The sequence below is a fragment of the Glycine soja genome, chromosome 19, assembly GCF_004193775.1.
Source record: "Glycine soja cultivar W05 chromosome 19, ASM419377v2, whole genome shotgun sequence".
Classification (NCBI taxonomy): domain Eukaryota; kingdom Viridiplantae; phylum Streptophyta; class Magnoliopsida; order Fabales; family Fabaceae; genus Glycine; species Glycine soja.
Window position 1 is genome coordinate 46451855 of NC_041020.1, and position 22584 is coordinate 46474438.

At 33.4% G+C, this 22584-nt stretch overlaps 4 protein-coding genes across 5 annotated transcripts; 2 read left to right on the forward strand and 2 right to left on the reverse strand.

The window, feature by feature from the left end:
* Window positions 1-623: 623 nt before the first annotated feature.
* Window positions 624-4047, forward strand: LOC114399903 (thiamine pyrophosphokinase 2-like). Its single transcript, XM_028362125.1, has 6 exons — window positions 624-839; window positions 923-1019; window positions 2118-2190; window positions 2393-2494; window positions 2759-3008; window positions 3402-4047. Exons 1-6 carry the CDS (start codon window positions 701-703, stop codon window positions 3518-3520), a joined length of 780 nt encoding a protein of 259 aa, XP_028217926.1. The 5' UTR covers window positions 624-700; the 3' UTR covers window positions 3521-4047.
* Window positions 4048-5078: 1031 nt separating this feature from the next.
* On the forward strand, window positions 5079-7603 carry LOC114399904 (sm-like protein LSM4). Its single transcript, XM_028362126.1, has 7 exons — window positions 5079-5237; window positions 5431-5472; window positions 5566-5664; window positions 5754-5831; window positions 6164-6203; window positions 6702-6869; window positions 7234-7603. Exons 1-7 carry the CDS (start codon window positions 5235-5237, stop codon window positions 7248-7250), a joined length of 447 nt encoding a protein of 148 aa, XP_028217927.1. The 5' UTR covers window positions 5079-5234; the 3' UTR covers window positions 7251-7603.
* A 347-nt stretch (window positions 7604-7950) lies between these two features.
* Window positions 7951-12190, reverse strand: LOC114399901 (WD repeat-containing protein GTS1-like). The gene is made up of 8 exons (XM_028362124.1): window positions 11991-12190; window positions 11656-11863; window positions 11469-11564; window positions 11308-11382; window positions 10289-10399; window positions 9716-9807; window positions 9265-9349; window positions 7951-8609 (listed from the first exon to the last, which is right to left on the reverse strand). The coding sequence occupies exons 1-8, from the start codon at window positions 12119-12121 to the stop codon at window positions 8238-8240; spliced, it is 1170 nt and encodes a 389-aa protein (XP_028217925.1). The 5' UTR covers window positions 12122-12190; the 3' UTR covers window positions 7951-8237.
* A 1749-nt stretch (window positions 12191-13939) lies between these two features.
* Window positions 13940-17359, reverse strand: LOC114400516 (uncharacterized protein Os08g0359500-like). Of its 2 annotated transcripts, XM_028362999.1 has the most exons (7): window positions 17203-17359; window positions 16366-16552; window positions 15981-16143; window positions 15852-15883; window positions 15687-15767; window positions 15556-15610; window positions 13940-14302 (listed from the first exon to the last, which is right to left on the reverse strand). In XM_028362999.1, exons 1-7 carry the CDS (start codon window positions 17205-17207, stop codon window positions 14223-14225), a joined length of 603 nt encoding a protein of 200 aa, XP_028218800.1. In that variant the 5' UTR covers window positions 17208-17359; the 3' UTR covers window positions 13940-14222. The 2 variants fall into 2 exon arrangements, with proteins under 2 accessions (XP_028218800.1, XP_028218801.1); XM_028363000.1 differs by lacking the exon at window positions 15687-15767 and having other exon boundaries at window positions 17203-17358.
* Window positions 17360-22584: the final 5225 nt, after the last annotated feature.

Below are 22584 nucleotides of genomic sequence, written 5' to 3' on the forward strand. Positions count from 1 at the left end.
TAAAACCTTATTTATATAAAATATAAATAATTTGGCAGGGTAATTCACCAAAATTCGACAGAAAAACTGATACCTAATTTAGTTTGAGGTCGAATTGTTATTCACTCTAAAAGACAAAGACCAAAACCAGCACGTCAAATACGCACGTTTGACTGAGGAAACGCGGAACAAAACACTGGGGCTCGAATAGTTGGCATGTGGCAGCAGAAACTGCCACGTCTATGCTATGCACTGCAGGAAGGAAGGGGGTCTGATTGTAATTTCACATTCTGACCAGCGAGCTTTTCTAGACTCTGCCTGCAGTTGATTTTTCATCAGATCAAAGTGTGGACATTGAATGAAAAAGGAAAGCGGCGAATGAATAAAGCGAGAACCACGTGAAATAATACTATATAGAACTAACACAAATGTAAGTGTTTCAAGCATGTTGGTTAAATAATTTATAATAATTTTTTTTATTATGAGATAAAAAATTGTCATGTTTATGGTTTTTTACATTCTTCTATTAATTATATAATAAATAATTTTCTAAATTTCTTAATTAATAGTATATAAATTCTAAAACAAGGAAAAAAAAATTAAAATACTAACAGTAGAATAGTAAACGGTATAAATGTGAACCAACGTCACAAAAAAGTTTGTGATCACAAGAAACATCTCGTGTCAAAAGAAGCATCTCGTGTATCGTCTCCTAAAAAAAATGGAATTGATGTGTCATTGTTCGAGCTTTCTTCTTCCGCCGGAGAATCCTAACACGACGTGTTCGCTTTCTCTAAAGTACGCTCTCGTTGTTCTCAACCAAAGCCTCCCGAGATTTGCTCCCCTGCTTTGGGACCACGGTATTTCTTCCTGCACCACACCCTCTTCTTCCTCTTTAGAATATTGATTCATGCATTGATGTATGTCTATGTGGTTGCTACAGCTCAAGTGCGAGTTTGTGCTGATGGAGGTGCCAATAGGGTGTATGATGAAATGCCTCTTTTCTTCCCTCATCAACAACCTTCCCATGTTCGCACCAGGTTCCTACTTCTCTCTTTAAGGCTTTTCCTTTTTTTTAAGAAATTTTTTAATCTTCTTCTAAGACTTTGATTCTCTCTTTAGCTTATTTCCGTTTCCGTGACTTTGTGTTTGTGGTTGGGTTGTTTCACGCAATTGGGGTACTGAATGAAATGAAAAGTTTTGAGCTCTGACTTTCCTATCATCACTTTTGAGCTATGTCATTCGGTGGTCCATGATAACTGATAAGTTCACAAAAGGCCCGTTTTTGTGATAAAATAATGTTTTTCTTTTTCTTTTCCTGATGAAAGTTATTGATTGCTGAGTTCGATGTCTTTCTTGAAAGTTCCAAAGCTGCTGCGATTTTCTGCAACTTATTTGTGGTGGGGTTGTGCTTCTTAAAATTCTTAGTGGCTTCGAGTGAACCAGAAAAGGAAATGGCTAAATAGGATTTGTGGGTTCGTGTAGGTTACATCAATTAGATTCTGTGAATCCTTTTTGCCATTCTTGTACTAAAGAAATCAGTCCATGTTTTATTATAATTATGATTGATCATGATAAATCTGCTCGATAGATACAATGATATGTCACTCTTACCTCTGGTCCTTGCTGACAGGTAGTGCTTAGTAGTGCCTTGTTTGTTTCTGCTTGTCGTGGAATTCCTATGTGCCGCATTTGATCTGATATTATCATATTATAAAGATATTCAACCATGTTATATTTCCTTATTTATGTTTTCACTTGTATGTATGCGGGTGGAATTATTAGTTTTTTATGGGATATATGTGGAAAGTCGCATCCTTCATTTATGAGTGGTAGTCAACAATATCTTTCAGTTAACTGGTCTAACTTTTCTTATAAGTTATAACATGCTTCTATACATTTTCGCTTTTGGAATTGATGATGTCAATGGCACAAGCTCCCCGAATGATCTTTATTTCCATTTCTAGTCTATGCAGTCTAATTGTTGGAGGACTTGGTTAGACTGAAAACTTGTCACATTTATTGTTTACTGTACTACTCTCAGTGTTTTGCTGTTGTTAGTTGCTGGGAGCCTGGTTTGCCATCGTCAGTTTAGGGTTGCAGATTTCCTTTTATCTAACTTGATAGATTTCTATCAGGTACAAGCCTGATGTAATTAAAGGGGACATGGATTCAATCAGGACAGAAGTACTTGACTTCTATGCAAAGCTGGTATTTCTCTCTATCTATATATGTTTCTGGTTTTTTGTGACTCAGATTGCAAGTATTCATGTAATGCAGAAAATGAATTCAAAACTCAACTTACTGGTTCTCACCAAAGTGCCATTTTTTATTCCTGTGTTGCTGCTATATATACAATCTTGAATCTTGTAAAAATCATGTCAAGGTTCTTATGCTAGTTTTCTTCCTGCAGGGAACTAAGATAATTGATGAGTCTCATGATCAGGACACCACAGATTTACACAAATGTGTGGCATACATACGTGACCTCACCCCAAATATTGATGGAGCAGAAGTGAGTTGAATACTTTGTTATAGTATTTATTTTCTGATTTTCTTTTTGAGCGAGGGGACAGCAGAGTGAATTGACGTCAATTTTAACTGTGGACTCAACTAATTTTGGAATAATTGAAATGAATTAACTCTAGTGCCGTATCTACTTTAATCCCTTTTTGACAGTAAAGAATGTTTTCATGCTACGTGTATTTAGTTGTACTGTTGGAATTAATCTCAGATTGGCAACACCCCCTCCCCCCCTTTATCCTTAATGCAATGGCAGCTATGCATTCTTGTTGCTGGAGCACTTGGTGGGAGATTTGACCATGAGATTGGAAATATTAACGTGCTGTGCCGATTTTCCAACACACGAATTATCCTTCTATCTGATGATTGCCTCATTCACCTTCTTCCAAAGAATCATTGTCATAAAATCTTTGTTCAATCTTCTGTTGAGGGTCCGCATTGTGGTGTCATTCCCATTGGGATGCCGTCTGGAAGCTCTACAACCACAGGACTCAAATGGGACCTCAGTAAGTATTGTATTTCGTTCTTTAATAATAATATTATTGATTAATTTAAATATGTAAATCTGTAAATGAAATTGTGCTTCCTAAGTCTCTGCATGAGTATCATGGTAATCATTGCCTCTGATATCAGAAAATTTTGACTCTTGTGTGGCCGCTATTAACTAGTATATGGGATGGATTCACTCATCCTGGACTAATAAATAAATAGTTAAACATTTTAATTAGCAATCTATCAGAACATCAACACATGACAAAATAAACATGATGTTGTGGTGTGATGGAGGATAAATGTTTCGGATAAAATCATTAACTTCCATTGCCTTTTTCAATCACCAAGTTCTGAACTTGTTTTTCAAATGTTGTCTGATTATTAACATTTTATTTTGACTATTTCAGATGATGCAGCGATGAGTTTTGGAGGTTTAATAAGCACATCAAATATTGTAAAAGGGGAAATAGTTACAGTACAGTCTGATTCAGATCTTCTTTGGACTATTTCTATTAAGAAGCTCTAGGATTTACATGTTGCACAGTGCCGTGATTTTTCAGATCTTTGATACCAATTTATATGGGTCTTGTTCCATTTAAAGGCCAGAGCTTCTGCTGACCTTTCTTTATGTTTCATTCTTTCAATTTACTCTGTGAATTGTGGGAGGGTGGAAGGGAATTAGGGAGTTATTCTTTAATATAGGAAGTTCAGTTTTCAAAGAGGTTACTTACATTCCTTGGATCAGTTGCATTGTATGTTATTGTTATCCGTAAATGAAATAGCAGAATAAGATGGCAAAAAACAAAAACAGAAATTTAAAGAAGGAGAAAATCATGTCATGTACTATTTTGCTTATGCATACAGAGCAATGGACTGTTAGTTGCCGCTCTACTCTGTGGTTCGGGACCATTACCACAACAGGTCAATTATTCTGGTTAATTTCTATGTGATATGGGATTTTCAATTTAGAAGAATGAGAAATTATTATGTGTGAGACGGGCTTTGTAATTTACAAGAACGAGTTAATAAAATTTTATTATGCATGAGTTTGAATGCAGTGTATCTGATTACAGGTGATTGGGAGTTAGTAATAGTTACTCTAAATTAATTAATACTACCTTCATTGTCGATTTTTTTTATCCTAAGAAAGTATAGGTTAGTCAAACTAATTTATAAATACTCATTGGAACTGGCTTAGTAGTAGAGTTTGAGTTGTATGCATTTACTTATCTTTAATTCTCATTGTCGTCATTGTAAGAAAAAAAAACATGGGTATTTTATCTCTTCATTAGTTGATTGTAACTTTCATAATTTGATTGTTGACATGACAATGTTGATTATTGATGTGATATTCTAATGCTGGAGTAGCTATACACATGTGCTGACATAGATCGATTAACATGGATGTTTCTCGGTCAGTTTAAGTGTAAGTTATTTTATTGATTTTTATTCCAAATAAACAGATTATAATACAGAAAAAATAGTTCTTTTATACTCAAAAGTTACAAATAAAAGAATTTGAATAAAGGTTTTCTATATTGTTGTTCAATTAGGGGTTATCATAAAATAAAAAATTATTAATTTTTATAATAGTTATTTAAAAATTTATGTTTAAAGTAATTTTAAATTGATTGATTATATAAAAATTATTTAAAGTGGCGACATATTAAAATTAAACTCTTAATTGTGCTTTTTTAAATAAAAGATTATATTTTTATACCTAAAAATACCTATTTAAAAGTGTTAAAAAGTAATCTCAAGGAAAAAAAAATTATATCTTATGCTCAATATTGATACACACATAATTATTTTTCATCTTATTTCACTTTAAAAATATGTTTAAATAATAAATTAATTAATTAACTATTCAATAAATTCTTGTTAAATATAATAATAATAATTTTGTTATCAAACAATAATTTGTCTATAAATTTCATTATAAAACTTATAATAATAAATTTAAAAAATTATAAATTATAAATATTTTTATACAGTAAAAAAAAACACTCATAAATTTTCCATAATTTTGTCACCTCGGTAGCAATTTCAAATAGTGACTGTCTGACTGAACAGTCCCGAAAAGCCTGGAACAACATTGAACATTTGTTTTGTATGAAGAGTTGAGTTGAGGCTAATCAATGTTATATAGAGAGCTATCACAGTCCCTCTTTCTTCTCTTTCGCCTTCGCTTTCTTTGAAACTCACAGCTTCAATCCTCGACCACACCACCCATCAGCGACATGGTAATTACCTCTTCTTCTCCAAACCTCATTCTCTTCAAACGCTAACGTTCAATTTTTAAGCGCAGTGGGATTCGACTTTCCCCGACTGATCATAGTATCTGAAGCTCTAGGGTCCCGTAACTGTTAAATTGACCTTTCAGTATATATTAATTTGACCTTTTTAACCCCATTCTCCGTTTACTCCTTCTTGCAGCTTCCTCTTTCCCTTCTCAAGACTGCCCAAGGCCACCCTATGGTAACTCATTTTTTCATTCTCTATTTTCTTTGATTTCTAACTTATTATTATTATTACTATGATATGATGATGGTGATGGTGATGATGTAACAGTTGGTGGAACTGAAAAATGGGGAGACATATAACGGGCATTTGGTTAATTGCGATACATGGATGAACATCCATCTCCGAGAAGTCATTTGTACATCTAAAGTAATGTTGCTTTTACGATCCCTTGCTTGTTTTTTGTTGTCTTGTAATTTGATTGTGATGGAAAGGTTTGATTTCAATTGGCAATGTAGGACGGAGATAGATTTTGGAGGATGCCTGAATGCTATATACGAGGCAATACAATCAAGTACCTTCGAGTTCCTGATGAGGTGTGTATTGTGTGTGCAGTGCTAATGACATTTTATTTTTTTATTTGTTAATTTAAAAACTTGTAAATGGGTTGAGAAGAAGGGAACCTTGCCACGGTAGTAGAGTTGTTTCATTGTGATCTGGTGGCCACAGAAAAAAGTCTCATCCTTGGGTGTTTAAGGGAACCAGATTCAATGCAGTCTAATTTGTACACGCTGAACCATCTGGTCTTGATCGGGTTCCAAACTATTGAATGCGTGAATGTGTGAAAATTTGATTAGAATTCGTTGAGTGATGTCTTAGCTGCACATACATTTATTCTGCTAATCTTGCTCTTTTGCTATTATTTTAGGTTATTGACAAAGTTCAAGAAGAAACCAAGAGCCGTGCAGGTAAGCATTGTTTTGGCATCTAGTTGGTTGGTATGAGTTTGAGTGTAAGTATGTGGATGCGAGTTTGAAAGTCCTACACTGTATTAGAATGGACATGATAAGGACCCTATAAAACCTATGAATCTAAATAAGACTATCAGTTGATATGTGGTGTCAGGCCATGAGGTTTAGGTTCCTCAATCATTAGAAGATCCATTGGAACAGATCTCCTTGCTGCTTAGAACTCTGGCTAATGAACCCAACAAACTTCCCTGGTGAATCTGATAGTTGTTTGTTTGTTCAGTTTCATGTAAATTAACTAGGTGATCTTATAAGGAGGGACAAAGGAAGATTGCAACGTGTATCATAATAAAGATTTGTATAATTTTTTTTTATATAAATCAGTGAAACTTAATATTTGTAAATGCTAATTTAGCCATGTATTATAAACTGATATTCATGCTGCCTTCCAGTTGCTGGCAAAACTAGACATTCTCTGATTAATTTCACCTTTTTCAGATCGCAAACCACCTGGAGTGGGACGTGGAAGGGGAAGAGGCAGAGAGGATGGTCCTGGTGGGCGCCCAGCAAAAGGAATTGGGCGTGGTCTTGATGATGGTGGTGCCAAGGGAGCTGGAGGAGGCCGAGGCAGGGGTGGTCCCAGTGGAAAGCCTGGTGGAAACAGAGGTAAATCATAAATCACTCATTGCATGTATTACCCGTTCATAATCATTTCTATCCTTCTAAGTTCTAATTCACCATTCACAATTTGAAGAGTTTATTTCTACTTTTGCTTCATTTTCACCTAGATTGGATGAGCTCCTAACGAGCAAGAAATATCTTCAATGAACATGTGTATTATTATTTGATGAACAAATTACTGGGTTCTTTAATTGGGTTGGTTTTAATGCAAAATTTATGGTTGGAAATGTCTTCCATAAAAAATTATATATAGCTTCTTTTTTTTTAAAAAAAAATAAGGTTGCTTAAAGTTAAATTCTGTGTATGAATATTGTCCAATGTATTTATTTACTTGTTTTGGTATGTACAGGGCGAGGTAGAGGCTGATTCTAAAAAGTGGCAGGAACTACTCAATGTGTATCGGTAGCAACTTCACTGCCCGTGTTTCCTGTGCATCCTTGGCTTTTAACTTGAAGTGTTTTTCTTGTGTTTATGATCACAAAAATGTTAGTGCTATTATATTACTCGAGGAAAGTTTCTCTGCCAGACTGCCCCCATCTCCTTTTTAATCCCTTCCTAACAGAAAACGTGCCTTTCCCTTTCTTTCCTTCCAATGAAAGGTAATGACGGCGCAATGCGTGAAATACACAACCTTGATATATTTAGAGATGTTAATTTGACAATTACATATTTGGCACCAAGCATACAGTATTTGACAAAGTTGACTTGTCGATTTTGTTTTTCCGATTGTTTTTTCTTTTCCCTGTTTGGGTCGATTGGAATTGGGTTTTGAAAGAAATTATACTTAAATCCACCACTAAAGGGATCGCATGCCAATGTCATTAACTTTTTTTTCTTCTTTAAAGTCAATATATTTTTTATTATTGGAGATAATTTTGTAAGACAAATAGGATCATTATAGATAAATGTCTTCGAAATATGTAATGTAATTATATATTGAAGACACACGAAATCAATAACATAATTGTCCTTTTGAATATTTAACATTATTAGATACCTAAAGCTCAAATTTGAGATAATTGGTAAAAGTAGTACTAGACTTAATTTTCCTAAACTGATTACATAATTGTCAAAGCGGTCTAGAAAGTTACTGATTACCTAGAAAATCATCACATAATATTGACACTCCATACAAATACAAGATTACAAAATGACTCAAGTGTCCTATATTTTGGAAAAACAAAAAGGGCTATGAAAAATGCTCACGTACAAATACAATTTTTTTTTATAATAAAAATCCAACACATCTCAACCCATGTTGTGATGAAAAATAAAACAAACTATTGGCAAATAAAACAAAAAATGCTCCTCGGGCTTTGAACCATCTAAGTTAATGGCTCGGCATGCTATTTGCTAGTAGGGGTGATGACGGTGTTTCTTACATGTTCTTTCTGGCTTCATAGTCAAAGTGCTTGAAATCCAAGATTGATTTGATTCAGAGGAATCATCAGAGAGCCAACAACACAGCCGACCATCTTCTCCACCCGACCATCCGAAAATGCCTTGGCTAGGACTATTAGTAGGTCCACTAGGAATTGTTGACATGGGTAAAACACTCCTAATAACACTTGCGTGGCCTCCTTCAAGAATTGCTTCTGCAGCTCCAATTGTAGCCACTCCTTCGTAATTTACAGGAAAGTAGCCCATAGTACCAGTATTAGTGCCACCAATCACCCATAGTTTTTCAGCTTCTCTGGAATAGTGGCAATCAATGAAATAGTCAACCTGCCAAAGGAAAGTATCAATTTGTGGTCTAGGGATTATGCAGTATAAAAGTTTTGCTTTGGGAGGAGTTACCACCAAACTTGGAAGATCATCTATTCAGCCTGCTCAGGCAATGTCATGTATCTCTATCCTCAGCATGTAATTTAAAGATATGTAATATATAAATATAAGCTTTTGCTTATCCACAGCATGAATTTTCCTAAAAGCTGGGCTGTCAATCCAATTAAAAAGACTTTACATGGCTCAAAAGTACTAGAAGCAAAGCCTCTTACAAGGAAAACTCCAAGGTATTAACCTTTTAAGTCTAAAAGATCTATAAGCTGGGCTGTCAATCCAATTAAAAAGACTTTACATGGCTCAAAAGTACTAGAAGCAAAGCCTCTTACAAGGAAAACTCCAAGGTATTAACCTTTTAAGTCTAAAAGATCTATAATTCTTTCAATATATACCAAGTTAACGCCCCCTTCTTTTCCTCCTTCCTATCTAATGAGAACTAATGATTTTTCATCTGCATACGATGCTTAAATGTCACTATGACTATCACTTTTTTTATTTTGCAATAAAAATTACAGTTTTCATGCATGTTCCAATAAAATCACAATGCTTTTCCAGTTAACAAAGCAAGCATATTCAGTACAAATTGGGAGGAACTCACATGATCCAAGTTCCAACTTTCAGAAGCTATAGTACGAGCATCTGAGAAGTTTCCTTCATTTCTACCATCTTTCCAGTTCCAGATACTAGGCAGCAGAAAGAAAAATTTGAATCAAACTTTGAAAACGAGGAAAGAGTTAGTACTTAGTATAGACATGCAAATTCATATAACCCACATTAGGATTTAGGAGCATAAGAATGTAATTATTAGCATAAAAGGTATAGCAGAAGTACTATCTGAACTTACACTACTCTGTGATTATGACATTTATGTAATTATGACAGTTGTTTATTCTGTAATCTGTATATGAATTTACCTTTCTTCAGCAACAGTATCAACATAGAATGCGCAGCATACAACCATATCAGGCAGAAATAGAGTATGAGTAGGCTATGTATAACTCTTATGATTTTTTTAAAAAATAAATAAAACTAATGGAGATTAACTGTACCCCAGGGTTTCAATATGTGTTAAGCACCAAAGCTTCTGATAATTCTCTCCAAAAATCCCCACCTTTGCAATTGAAGTCCCCATGTTAATCACCTACATTTTTGTAAAAAAAAATAAATTATAATTCACAAAAATTATAACTGTGCATGAGAAACATACTGTAGCTCAAACATACAAAGGACTCAAATAAAACTTTCTTCATGCAATATATATCAATCAGATGGATGGACCCATCAGACAGACAAGAGAGACAAAAGATATCAATCAATCTGGATACATAGATAAGAAAAAGCACAGATAAAAGGAGGGAGGATAAGAAATCCTGCAGAACAGAGGAAAATAAGTTGCATGAAAAGAAAAGAAAAAAAAATGCATCAGGGCTGCTAAATCAATACAAGTTGGAAAAGGTATTCTCTTGAAATACAACACCCAATAGCAGAGAACCAAGGAGACCAAAAATACAATCCAATCCCATAGTTCGGAGCTGTCTTTAATATCTTAATTAAGAATCAAGATGGTTGAAACTTGCAATAATTATCAACTGATGGGAACTGAATTGAAGTCCTGGACTTACTGATTCTAGATGATCATCATCATTGATATCTCCAGTAGCATCAAATGTGCAGATCAACCCATCTACTGAAGCAGAAATCAGCTTGCCTTGTTCATTAGGGACAAAATGAACCTAGCATCAATTGAACATTTTCAACAAATCAGACATAAATTCATGCCTCTCACATTGGGTCACTAAATAATTTCATTTTATTTACTAAAAGAATTTAGCTTTATTTTAATAATGAAAACGATTGATATTGTTGCCTTCATCTTATGAACACAACGTACTATGTAACAAATATTTTCCTTGCCTCATTCAGTCATTCTATGACAGGTTACCTTAAACCAGAAATATAAATGTATTAATTATGGGGAAGTAGGGTCTAGGAGGAAGGGGTAAGTGGTGAAAAAACAAGTTGAAACTAACAGAGGCCATCAAGCCAAAAAAATGTGAGGCCTTCAAATGCAATTATGATGTCCATCTCACAAGAAGACTTCTACTCAGAGAACTGCTACAAGGCCTTCAGAAGGTCAAAGTTAAGAAACAAAATCCAATTACAAAATTCTTCTTCAATAATCTTACATCAATAGCAAGTTTGTATTGAATCGATCAAGTAATGCCTAAAGCCATGCTGAACTAATGAAAATGGCTACTGCCCGAAAACAAAAATTCCAACCAGTCTGACTATCAATGTCTGACCCAGAAAACGAGGAATCAAGTATACTGTTCCATTAATCTGCAATGAACATCCTTTTAATTCTTCAAATCTAGTAAGATTTCCACAGTTTTTTCTAGGAGAAATATTTAAAGTTCATTGGTTGCCAGTGTTAACTATTCTATAATTTTTTATAAGATTGAAATAACTGAATTAGTTGCCACGTTTCTCACAACAACAAAAATATTCTGGGAGGGAATCGCCAGGGAAAACATGCTTTTCCTGCCGGATTATAGTTTTTAGCTAATTCCATTAGATCAAGTTTTCAATCAAAATATAAACTGTTCTCACATGTAGTTCAAGCAATTTGAACAGCACAAACCTGAGTGACATCATCCACATGAGAGTCCTCCAGGCATGCAACTTGCTTCATATTTCTCCAATCCCAGAACAGTATCTGAACAAAATCATACTTGAGGACAAAGCTTACATACCACTAGTTTAAATCATGAATCACAGAAATATCTACAACTAAAAGCAAACCTGCGATTTACACCCGGCGGCTACTAAATTTCCACCAGTCCCTCCAATACAGAAGCTGAAAACCTCTTGAGAAGGACCGGCATTGATGGAAGAAACCTACAATTTGACATTCAATCCAACACACTCAAGCATCAAATTACTCATACACATGAAAAAAACTTTAAATTAAACAAAAAGTCAAATCTACCTGCTGAAAAGTCCTTATGTCCCAAGCTCTAATGGTGCCATCAGAAGAACAGGAACACAAAACATGGGGATTTGAAGGACCCGAAAACAAAATCTGATTGATGGTTTCAGAGTGACCCTTGCATTCTCCATAATACTGACCCGCCACAGGTGAATACAGTTTCACTGCGTTCGTTGACAGTGACACCGCCATTGCACTCCAATCATCGCTTTAATTCACAAAAACAGTTCGAACCCAAGATACATTTAGGAACTAAAAAATGAAACTTTACTATTTCGCATCGAGTTTGAGCATAAATTCACAGCTTAAACGGGGAATTAAAATAACGTGCGTACTTTGGGACGATTTGGAAAACATAGTCGTCGCCGAAGTTGGTTTGAATAGAGTTTTTAAGGCCGAAGCGTTTAACGTCGCTTGCGTTGGGTGAAGGTTGCTCCTCGACATCCATGGCCGCACTGGTTTCCATATGAAATTGGGTTTCTATAAGTTAGAGTTGCAGAGGAAAAAGGTCCTTCATAACTTCCAGGGTTTTAGGGCTTCAATCACCTGCGAATGTGGTCCCCTCAATATATTAATATTATTAACTAAAATTTTAAAAATTAAATAAATATTTTTTAAAAGAATTTGTAAGAATAATTCAAAAACAATATCAATATTATATTAATTATTTAATACATGATATAATTTTTTTATATATATTTTTCATATACGCATGTATTTCTTGATCATTTTTTCTTTATGATATATTATAAATTATAAATTCTTTAATGTCATCATCAGAATAAATTACACTAATCACACATTTGAAGTTTCGTTAAAGTTCTTGATCTACCCCTACATTGACCCCTTAATCTTTAATGTTAGAGTAAATTACATCGATTATTCCTAAGGTTTTGTTAAATTATATAGATCCCTTACATTGATTATAGTGAATGGGGGTTAGACAAAGCAATACTTGTATACCATACAGCACATACAAAATGATAATACATGTGCAGGGATGTTTGCTTGTTACTGTGGGGGAAGAGTTATATTGAGAATGACATCGAATATGAGCTGTCATTCTCTTTGGTAACTTCTTGTACATAATCCTTACATATTGGTATCCCTGCACCTACTTTTTGTTATAATATATTATATTTTACTGATAAAAAAAACTGAATATGTCCTGAATAAATTACACGAACCCCTTCAAAGTTTGCTCTTATTATAAGTGACCCAGGATGTTTAATGAATTTTATTCCCCCAAAAGTTCTTATATACTCCGTTCAAACAAGACACCTTTAAAAAAAATTGCAGTGTATGAGTATTTTCACATCTTCCTTCTTCAGCTCTCGAATCTCCACCTCTCAAGCTCAATTTACTCTCTGATTGAATCTGGATAGGAGCGTTTGTTTGATGTACAAAACCCAAAACCCCCACATTCAACCTCCCCTCGGATCATTTTCCATCGAACAAAGTTTCAATCATGACTTCCCTAATTTTAATACACCAGCCCAGACTTTAGTGGAAAGCAAAATTTGTTAACTCAACAGAACCATCCATTTGCTAATTCTCATCATTTTCCAATAAAACTGAAACCCCTATGCAATCATTCTAAAAAATAAATATCCAACAATTTTAACATCCATCTCAAAATAGAGCATGCACACAAATTTCGTAACACTTAGGACCTTGAAAACTCCTCGGCAATCTCCAACACAAGTTCGTCGTGAACGACATTGCAGTACATGTAGAGGCCCGTATCAGTAGTAACGTTGTACAGCATGAGGTAGTGGAAGTGAGGACAATCTGGACAACGAAGACTAGCAAGGAGGCGATGGAGGGAAAAGTGGCGAGGGGTCATGACGCGTGTAAGAAAGGCACTTCAGCGAGGTGACTACTTCAGATTTGGAAGTAAATTCGTATGATTTCCAACTATGTTCTTAAGTAGGAGAGAGGAATTAGAGGTTAACAGCCACACCATACTTTGAGGAAAGAGAGGAGGCCGACAGCATTTTGAGATGAATGATGGATTAAAGGTATGAGGAGAATGACAGTGGAGCAGTGAGATGGCTTATTACTTTTATTTTTTCAAATCTAACAAAAATTAGACACCATTTGGGACAAGAAGTAAAAGGTAATATTCTAAAAGTAATGTGTGCAAACCTCAGGAGGGTCACTGTAATTTACTATGAACAGACTAGTTTGGAACTTTTCCTAACCAATGCAAACACACTCATGTCTGAAGTCTACAATACATGGCAATTTGGAAGTTTTCACTTCCATGTTAGAGAATACCGAATCAATCATCCAAAAAAGTTCAAAACATACGCAACATAAAAATATAGAAATCCGGATACCACCATTCAAGCATGAAAATATCTCAATTATACAATATCCTAAGTCAACAACTAGAAGGAGATTTTTTCTGGTAAATAATACGCGCTAAATGTTCAGCCAACACGGGAGAGACACATGAACGTCTCTACTTAAAACAACTACCAATCCAAGCTACAGATAGAGAAAATTTCACTCGAGAATTTTCATACACATCTTCTAGGGTAGCGCCTTGAACTGCAACGGCATCATGTGCTTGGAGCAGCCTCTTTTTTCTCTGTTGATGCCTCGCCAGCATCCTGTTCAAGAGGCTTTGACACTTCTTGCTCTGTAGAGTTGGCAAACCAAAAAATTATAGTTAGCAGAGTAAATGAACCCTCGAATAAAACATATACAATAATAGTCCAGAAATCTATACACACATCTTTCTAATTCCACATATATCAAAACTTAATAGGCATTTTATTCATTGGAACAAATTGCATAATGATGTTAACACCAAGGAGAATTCAATTCCTCTTTTCAAGATAAATAATCTTGTTCCCCTTTCCAAATTGCAATGCCCTTTATGGATGATAATGCAGACAACAAGAAGATAAAATACAAAGCCAAACTGCTATGATATTTAGAGCTCTCTAAATTGAGGGAAAAAAGGCAATTTTGGAAGACTTTTAGGGGTACATGATAATAATCAAAGATTACAAGATCTATTTAGATTGAGTAATGATATATCCTCGAACAACATCTTCCTAAACCTTCTAATACTTGTACAAAAATAATATTATATGAAAAAAGATGGATTTAATATCTTGAAAAGAAAAAAAGTATTATATACTTAATGAAATTAGGAGGATTGATAAGATGTAGGAGGATATAAAATTATCCTCATCTTTACATTTTGTTCAATTGAAAATAATTTTGTTTACAGATTGGAAATTTCAAATTCTGATCAAACTTCACTGTCAGAAGTGCCTTCAACCAGGTAATAAGCTATTGATTCCACACATGCCGATTTCCAGACATACAAAGAGAGCTAATTAATCAGCTTTCTTTATAAGCTACCTAAGAACCAATGCAAAGATACCCTTAAAAAAGTAAACTTACTACAAAACTGCACATTTCAATCACAAAGCACCGACACCTCACAGTCAAATTCAATTCTTCATCTTATGTCTAACCTGCTCCCCCCTACTAAATCAGCACTCTCCTCCAATGTCCAAACTCTACCACCATACCCATCATCATATCCATCAAAACCCATATAACTCATGGAAACAAAAATCCTTAACACTAAAAAGAATCACTCAACATTTTAACATTCCCTAGAGCTACCGCCTACCATTAAAGCCATAAGCTGCAAAAACTGTTACTTAGTTTTCCAAGTGCTACTATTTCCTACAACAGTTAACCACAGAATATGCACATAAAGGCACAATACCATAATTAAACATGGAAAAACCAGTAAAATCAGCACAACTTGCTTAAACTATCATCACTAAGTCAGAAAATTGAACATACATTATTATAGTCAAGTACCATGCAGAGAAAAAAAATGTGAATCACAAATTTGCACACACATACCTTCATCATCACTCTCATCAATGTCATCCATTGCATCACCCATTCCACCAAATTTCTGCAAAATCCATAAGTAATCAAACACATAATAAAATCAATAAAAGAACAGTAAATCAACTTAACACATTACATACAGAGAAATCCATCCCTCCCATTGCACCAGCACCCATCCCTCCCATTGCTCCCATTGCATCAGCACCCATCCCCCCAAATTTCTGCACAAAAAGAAATAGTAAGGATAAAATAATATAATTAGGATAAGAGTTTGAAACAGATAATCAAATGAACACATTGCCTACCGAGAAATCCATCCCTCCCAAGTCCACTTCACCTAATCAACCAACAATGAGCCAGTTTAATTAGACTATGCATAAAATTACACTGCATTCTGTAACACATTAATTTGTTATAGTAGAAGTCATGCATACCATTATTACCATCATCTTCATCCTCATCCACCCATTTATCCCAATCTACTTTCACATAATGTGGAGGCTTGCCTTCTCCACGCAGTAACCTTTTCCACCATCCATCCTCTGCCTTCTGCACTACACAGAATATGCTTCGCACTCCTACATTAATTTTGCTCTCCTGAAAGAAGAGAATGGTGAATGAAATGCATTAAAAATTAAATGAAACATAACCATAATTTGCAAGTGAAGCATGACATAAACACATATACACAACTACCAAAAGTGCATATAAAGCATCAAAGCAATCAGTACATATCACTGTTTAATTCACAGGAAAAAGTGAAAATAAGCATTCTTAAAGATATCAATGTTACAGCACAAATTGAGAACATCTTCTCACCTCTACATTAACCTTGTCAAAGAGCTCCAGTTTTAGCTCATACTGATGGTCTTCAGCACCAGCACTACCAGAGAAGGTAAAAATACCATCTGGTGTAAGATCCACCTTGGCATTTTTTGAATCAGCCAATTGCACCGTGATATAGACCTTGTCAAGTCTCTGAGCCCACTTAACCTCGGGATGACGACTGCATCGCAAAGTGCATTTATAAAATGTGAAACAATGAGAGAGGGTTCAAATGCGTTACAACTCAAGGAATATTAAACGGGAAAGCAGTCAAACTGCTGAAAATTCTTATTATTATCACTGACATCTCAAAATGTTGAACAATCACAAATCCCAACCTATCTTTCCACGAGAACAAAAGAGAAGGAAAGACGAAGAAAACGAACCCTAATAATAGAACATCGGGTACCCAAATCTCGAAATACATTTTTGTCAACAAAATCTGCCTTCTACACACATATCTTAATCATCTTTAGCGGGTGTGTTTCGTTTCAATTGGTACTAGAGTTCGACAATGCCCACTAAATATTTTAGGTTTACTGCCACATTTGTCAAAATAAAAGAAGTTCGCGATGCAGCTAAACAGTAAGAAGAAGAACTCATCATTCTTCGGGGATCACAGGTCGGCAACAACTCAACTCAACAAAACAAGAGAAACAAACAATTCGATCAATTACAAACCCAAATTATGAAAGAAGAATGCTAAGTCGAAGAAGATAATGAAAAAAGCATTTCATAATATGTCGATAAAGAAGAAGAAAAAACGATGATAAGCAAAGAGATTCCGAACGGATAACCATCAAAGGAAGAAGCAGGGTTTATAATTTGCACCTCATATTTGATATTGGATTGGATTTGAATGACGAAAACCAAAGATAGAGAGAGCTTATATTCTGTAAAACCCTAGTTTGAAGAGAGAAACCCCAAAGTAGCCCTCTTTCAACTTTCGCTTTTGAACAAAGTATTTATAGGGCATAAAATACGTTGCTTGAAAGTCACTTCTGGACTTCTAGTACCTTCCCTGCGCTGAATCGTTTTCTAGAAGGCTCCTTCTAAAAGCACCTCCTATTTTCTAAGGAAGCCACCCTTCCTTCCCTTATTACCAATTATACCCTTTTAACCCTATTTCTACACCCACATGATTGTGTTATTCCTTTGAATCTCTTCCTTTCATTGAACCCCCATTTTTGTTCTTCTGTGACCCCCCATCTTCCTTTGCACGCTATTTCTACTTCCTTCGCACAAAAGCTTCATGGCCACCCCATGTGCGTTGCTCGCGAATTTGCCATCGTTGGCAAGATCTACATCCTCAATGACTGTAATGCCGACACCAGTTCCCACTCAACCAATTGGGTAGAGGTCCTCGACCTCGCTAGGGGCCACTAAGAGGTTCAGGGGAAGTGGATGCATGCTAGCTTTATCGTCGGAGAAGGGTTTGGGAGGAGTTGAAGAGGCTAGAGAAGGGTTTGTCAGGGTTTTTGTGTGAGGTCACCATGGCTGATTTGATGATTTTTTTTTCCCATTTTAGGGATTCCCTAACTTACCCTTTCACGTCAAGTATGCAAGTCATAAACCAACTCTTCGATGGAAAAACTGCGACTCAGCACTGACAACGACGCGTCGCACTCCTTATAATCAGACTTCATCAGAGGACTGCAATGCTGAAACTGAATCTTCTGGTTCTTCAACAGAGCCAGTCGTGGTTTATGTAGTGTGACAGTTTTTGAGGATGGTGAAATTGATTCGTGCCACCACAAACGTTGGTTGGAATCCCTAATGACCACTTGTTGGTAGTGCCTTCTTCGATTTGTACTTCTTAACAATGTCGATTAGATTATTGCACTGGATATCGGTCTTGGGCACCCTCATGTAATCCTCTCTTGCTGCTTTCATCAAGCAATCGATCCATGGTACCATGCGAAGATCAGATCCAAAGAAGAGGAAGATGGTCTCCAAATTTCAAATGATTTTCAAATAGTATATTGCTAATTATTAATAATAATAGTTTTTTCTAGGAATCACAACTTGACAAGTGTATTTAGACTTTAGAGAGCATCAATGAACATGACAAAGTGTTTTTTGCTTTTTGTCAATTTGGTGCAATTTCAAATTGTGGGGGTGTAAAAAAATGTTAAAAGGGTATAATTGGTAATAAGAAAAGAAAGGGGGTTTTACTTAACAAACTATATTGGCCCAACCCAATTTTCCCCTTCAGCCCTTTTTACAATCTGCACAAGGGCTTTGGATTTCCCATCCACTCTTTTGCTCTTTTTACCCTAACCTTTTTTCTAAAAAGAGAGTGAAAAGTCACTCTTACCCTCCCCATTCCTACACCCCTTATCCTTATCCTCTTACCACAATAAAAACATGTTTTCGTTGTGAGAATTGTACAATAGAAATGTATTTTCATTGTACGACAAAAAAATTTCATTGTTCAATAGATATAATAGAATTGTGTTTCCATTATGCAATAGCCACAACACCCCTACCACAATGAAAATTGATTCCATTGTGTCAATTACAGGGAACACATGTGTTTCTGTCAAGGATGTCAGAATAAAAATAAAAAAACATACTGGGATAAAAATAGCATAAAAATGAGTGGAAATAACAAAGCCTTGACACAAGGCATAGCCCATATTGAAACACCATAGTGCCCCGGGCCTAAATCGCCTTTTCATCTTGTGCAAGTGACAGCGAAGACAGAAAAGTATTTAGGATCTGTTTAGTTTAGAGAATCGAAATAGATAGAATGGAAATAGAATATTTTTTTTTAATTAATGTAAAGTATAAAAGGTGTAGTCTAAAAAAATTATAAAAATTTTCTTCAATATTATTTATCTCTTTAAAAACAAACACACCCCCTTAGTGAATATTTTTTAAAAAATACAACATAATATAAAAATATATATAACATTTTTATAACTGAATCCATAAATAAAAAATGAAGATAAAAATTTTCCGCATAAATAAAAAGGAGAAAAATGAAAAATAAAAATGTTGAAAAATCAATAACATTATCATTTTTTTTTTTGTATGCGATAACAATATCGTATAATATTTATAAACTCCCCCTAACAATAAAACATTTTTTTAAAATAGCAAGATTCCCACCACAAATATTTCGAGACCTCGGAAAGAAAAAACTAAGAAAGAGGATGTCCAACGTACAACCACATTTACTTAAAACGTTCACAGTCATATATGTTGGACAACTGTATTATGAACTTTCCTTACTGAAAAAGATTGGACAGAATGTGTTGATCTTTTCTGTCCTTTTTTTATAGGTAAAAAATAAAATAAGCTATAAAAGAATTTATAACATTAGGTATAAGAGAATTTATAACATTTAAGGTATAAGAGAATTTATAACATTTAATCAATTAAGTTATATTTTCTTGCCACACAATATGTTGGTCCTTAATTTTTCAACTATAGAGATTATATGAAAATTATCTGAATTTTATTCTCCAATACTATTGAAACATTATTTCTATGAAAAGAGTCAACTTTCCATTTATTTTATTCATTTTATAAATAAAAATTTTAATTTTCAATTTTATTTCAATTAATTCTGCCTATATTTTACAACTAACATTTCTATCAAGTTGAAAGTTAAATTATTAAAAACACATCTTACCTTTCATGCATGTTTTTAAAAATTACTTTGTAATTTTTTAAACATTAAAACATAACAAAGTTCTAATTTTAAAATTATAACAATTTTTTATGTTTCAATATTTAAAATTTTTAATTATAAAAATAAAATTAATGCATTACTTAAACTTAAATAAATGGCTAGACTTTATTTTCTAATGATAATTTAATCTCAGTTTTATAGAAAGCGTTGATTATTAAATTAGATAAAAATTAAAGATCAAATAAGAAAAATGGATTTTTTATTAATTAAAAAAGTACAATTTAAGAGATTTAAATACCTTTAGTTTGTGTTTATTAACCGTCATTGTTATAGTAACAAGAAGTAATTAGATTGCCTAAAAAAACAAACAATTAGATTCAGCTAAAAGTCCACAACCTAACCATTTATTGAAGTGATGATGAGAAATACCAGGCGACTTAAACGACTGGTGGTTGTGACGTTTGGGCACCTTACTTCAGCTACCAAATATTGCCCTAAATTCGATATATAGTTTAATTATAAAAGAAACATCATAAACAGCTCCATCAAAGGTAATTAGTATCAACAAATCTTAGCCACTGAGTGCATTCTGGTGGATAGAAGAGCGTTTGGGTTTATGAGAGGATGAAGCATACATCACCTGTTTTCATATTTCATATATATCGGATGCCGATAAATGACTAATTTAACCAACGCTAAAATTCAATTTTTTTAGTGATTGATGATAAAATATAATAAATATGTTTTTTTATATATTTTATATTACACCGTTTTCTTTAACTATCACACTATTTATTTTATTATTTCAACATTACAATTTAAGATACAGTATTGATAGATGATGATGATACTCATGATAGGCTTATTCTTAATATATTTTTTGTATCATACTATGATACTATTTATTTTAACCATCATACTATTTACATTAGTTATTTTATTATTTTGAAAATATACTTCAAGATATTTAACCATTATTCCCATTAACATAATGAAAAATGTAACATCTACTTTTGTGCTATATGTTATTTTTACTTTATTTTAAATTTGATTAAAAGTGTTTTAAGATATAGTATAATATAAATATTAGAATACACAATATGAAAAGAATATCATGATTAAAGCTAAAAGTACAATTATATTAATTTAAAAATTCAAATTATAAATACTCCGATTTTTTTGTACACATTCAATGAAATAAAATTAAAATTCATATAAAAATATGTCTATTTTTATTATTTAATATTTATCAACTATATCAACAAATAATTTTATTAGATATTTATAATTCAACAAATTAGCTTAACAACTGCTATAGGATCTATTGCTGCATGGATTAACTTTTATTTATTCATTTGTTGGAAGTTTAAATAGTTGTATGTTTTTTTTTTTTGGTTGATGATGATATTAAATATGAAATAATCATTGTTGGTGTGTCAAAGTACTTTGTGTGTTATATGTAAATACAGTTTTTGCTGACAAAAAAAAACAAGTTAGTTTAACAATACAACTTGTCATTTAGAATAGAGTCAAACGATTATTTAGTCCAATCTCAAATGTAAAATATGTTTCCCCGACCCTTTTCTTCTTATATAATACATTTCACATGGATCTCTCATCGAGTAACCAAACCCGCTAACACAGTTGCAGTTAGTTGGACTTGGACAATTTTATCAAAATCAAATTCTATTTTAATTTATAATTTGACACAGTTTTTTATAATAATTTTTTATTTTAAGAATTCAATAGCTATACATAGTTAAGTATATTTTTTTACAGTGTCAACTAATTAAATTTTATCTTTAATATGATTTTAAAAATAATTATTATAAAAATAAATAAACTTACTATAAGATAAGATTTGTGATTGATTTGGTAGCAGATTTGTTTTTTACAATATCAAATAGTAGTAGTTATAATATTTATTCTTATTTCTATATCACTTATTTTGTTGCTCTAGAGATTGTTGAATGGAATTGTTGTTAATTTTTTATACTTATTTTATTATTATATATCCATTAAGATAGCTGGCAAGTGTGTGGTGGAAAAAAAAACAAGCAGCTGGTTCATAATGTTTCCTCTGCAAGAAGACAAACAGGTAATCTTTTACGGTAATCCGTGAACTTACGCAGCTCGTTAGAGCACCGCGAATTAATTAAAGTCTGACCTTCACGTGTTCGATAAAAGGGGGGTTGGTGTTCGAATTAAATTTAAAGAATAAAAAACATATTTAAAATCAAACAAAAATTATAAAATAACCAACCAACCAAATATAATCTACACATGGAAATACTATAAAACCCCATTGATAAATATAAAAGTTGATAATACTAATAAAAAAAAGTTGATACTTGATTTTCGATCCGTGCATTTCAACTATATATAAACGGACCTACTTAAAATTTACACGTTACCTTATTAAATATATTCAATATAATATTGTAATGTAACTAAGAAAATAATAGTTAATCTGTATCATGAGTGTGCATATATATAAGAGATAGAAAAAGTGGAAACAAAAATAAAAGGAAAGCAATAGATAATGAAATGCAATAAAAAATAAAATATGAAAA

Excerpts from the sequence above, each read along its gene's own strand:
- LOC114399903 (XM_028362125.1), top strand. The coding sequence starts at position 701 with ATGGAATTGATGTGTCATTGTTCGAGCTTTCTTCTTCCGCCGGAGAAT. Across the intron at positions 1,020-2,117 it reads CCTTCCCATGTTCGCACCAG|GTACAAGCCTGATGTAATTA; the intron begins GTTCCTACTTCT and ends GATTTCTATCAG. Across the intron at positions 2,191-2,392 it reads TTGACTTCTATGCAAAGCTG|GGAACTAAGATAATTGATGA; the intron begins GTATTTCTCTCT and ends TTCTTCCTGCAG.
- LOC114399904 (XM_028362126.1), top strand. Across the intron at positions 5,665-5,753 it reads AAGTCATTTGTACATCTAAA|GACGGAGATAGATTTTGGAG; the intron begins GTAATGTTGCTT and ends TTGGCAATGTAG. Across the intron at positions 6,204-6,701 it reads AGAAACCAAGAGCCGTGCAG|ATCGCAAACCACCTGGAGTG; the intron begins GTAAGCATTGTT and ends CACCTTTTTCAG.
- LOC114399901 (XM_028362124.1), bottom strand. The coding sequence starts at position 12,121 with ATGGAAACCAGTGCGGCCATGGATGTCGAGGAGCAACCTTCACCCAAC. Across the intron at positions 11,565-11,655 it reads ACATAAGGACTTTTCAGCAG|GTTTCTTCCATCAATGCCGG; the intron begins GTAGATTTGACT and ends GTCAAATTGTAG. Across the intron at positions 8,610-9,264 it reads AAAGTTGGAACTTGGATCAT|GTTGACTATTTCATTGATTG; the intron begins GTGAGTTCCTCC and ends TTCCTTTGGCAG.
- LOC114400516 (XM_028362999.1), bottom strand. Across the intron at positions 15,884-15,980 it reads TGAAGATGATGGTAATAATG|GTGAAGTGGACTTGGGAGGG; the intron begins GTATGCATGACT and ends TTGGTTGATTAG. Across the intron at positions 15,611-15,686 it reads TGGGAGGGATGGATTTCTCT|AAATTTGGTGGAATGGGTGA; the intron begins GTATGTAATGTG and ends TGGATTTTGCAG.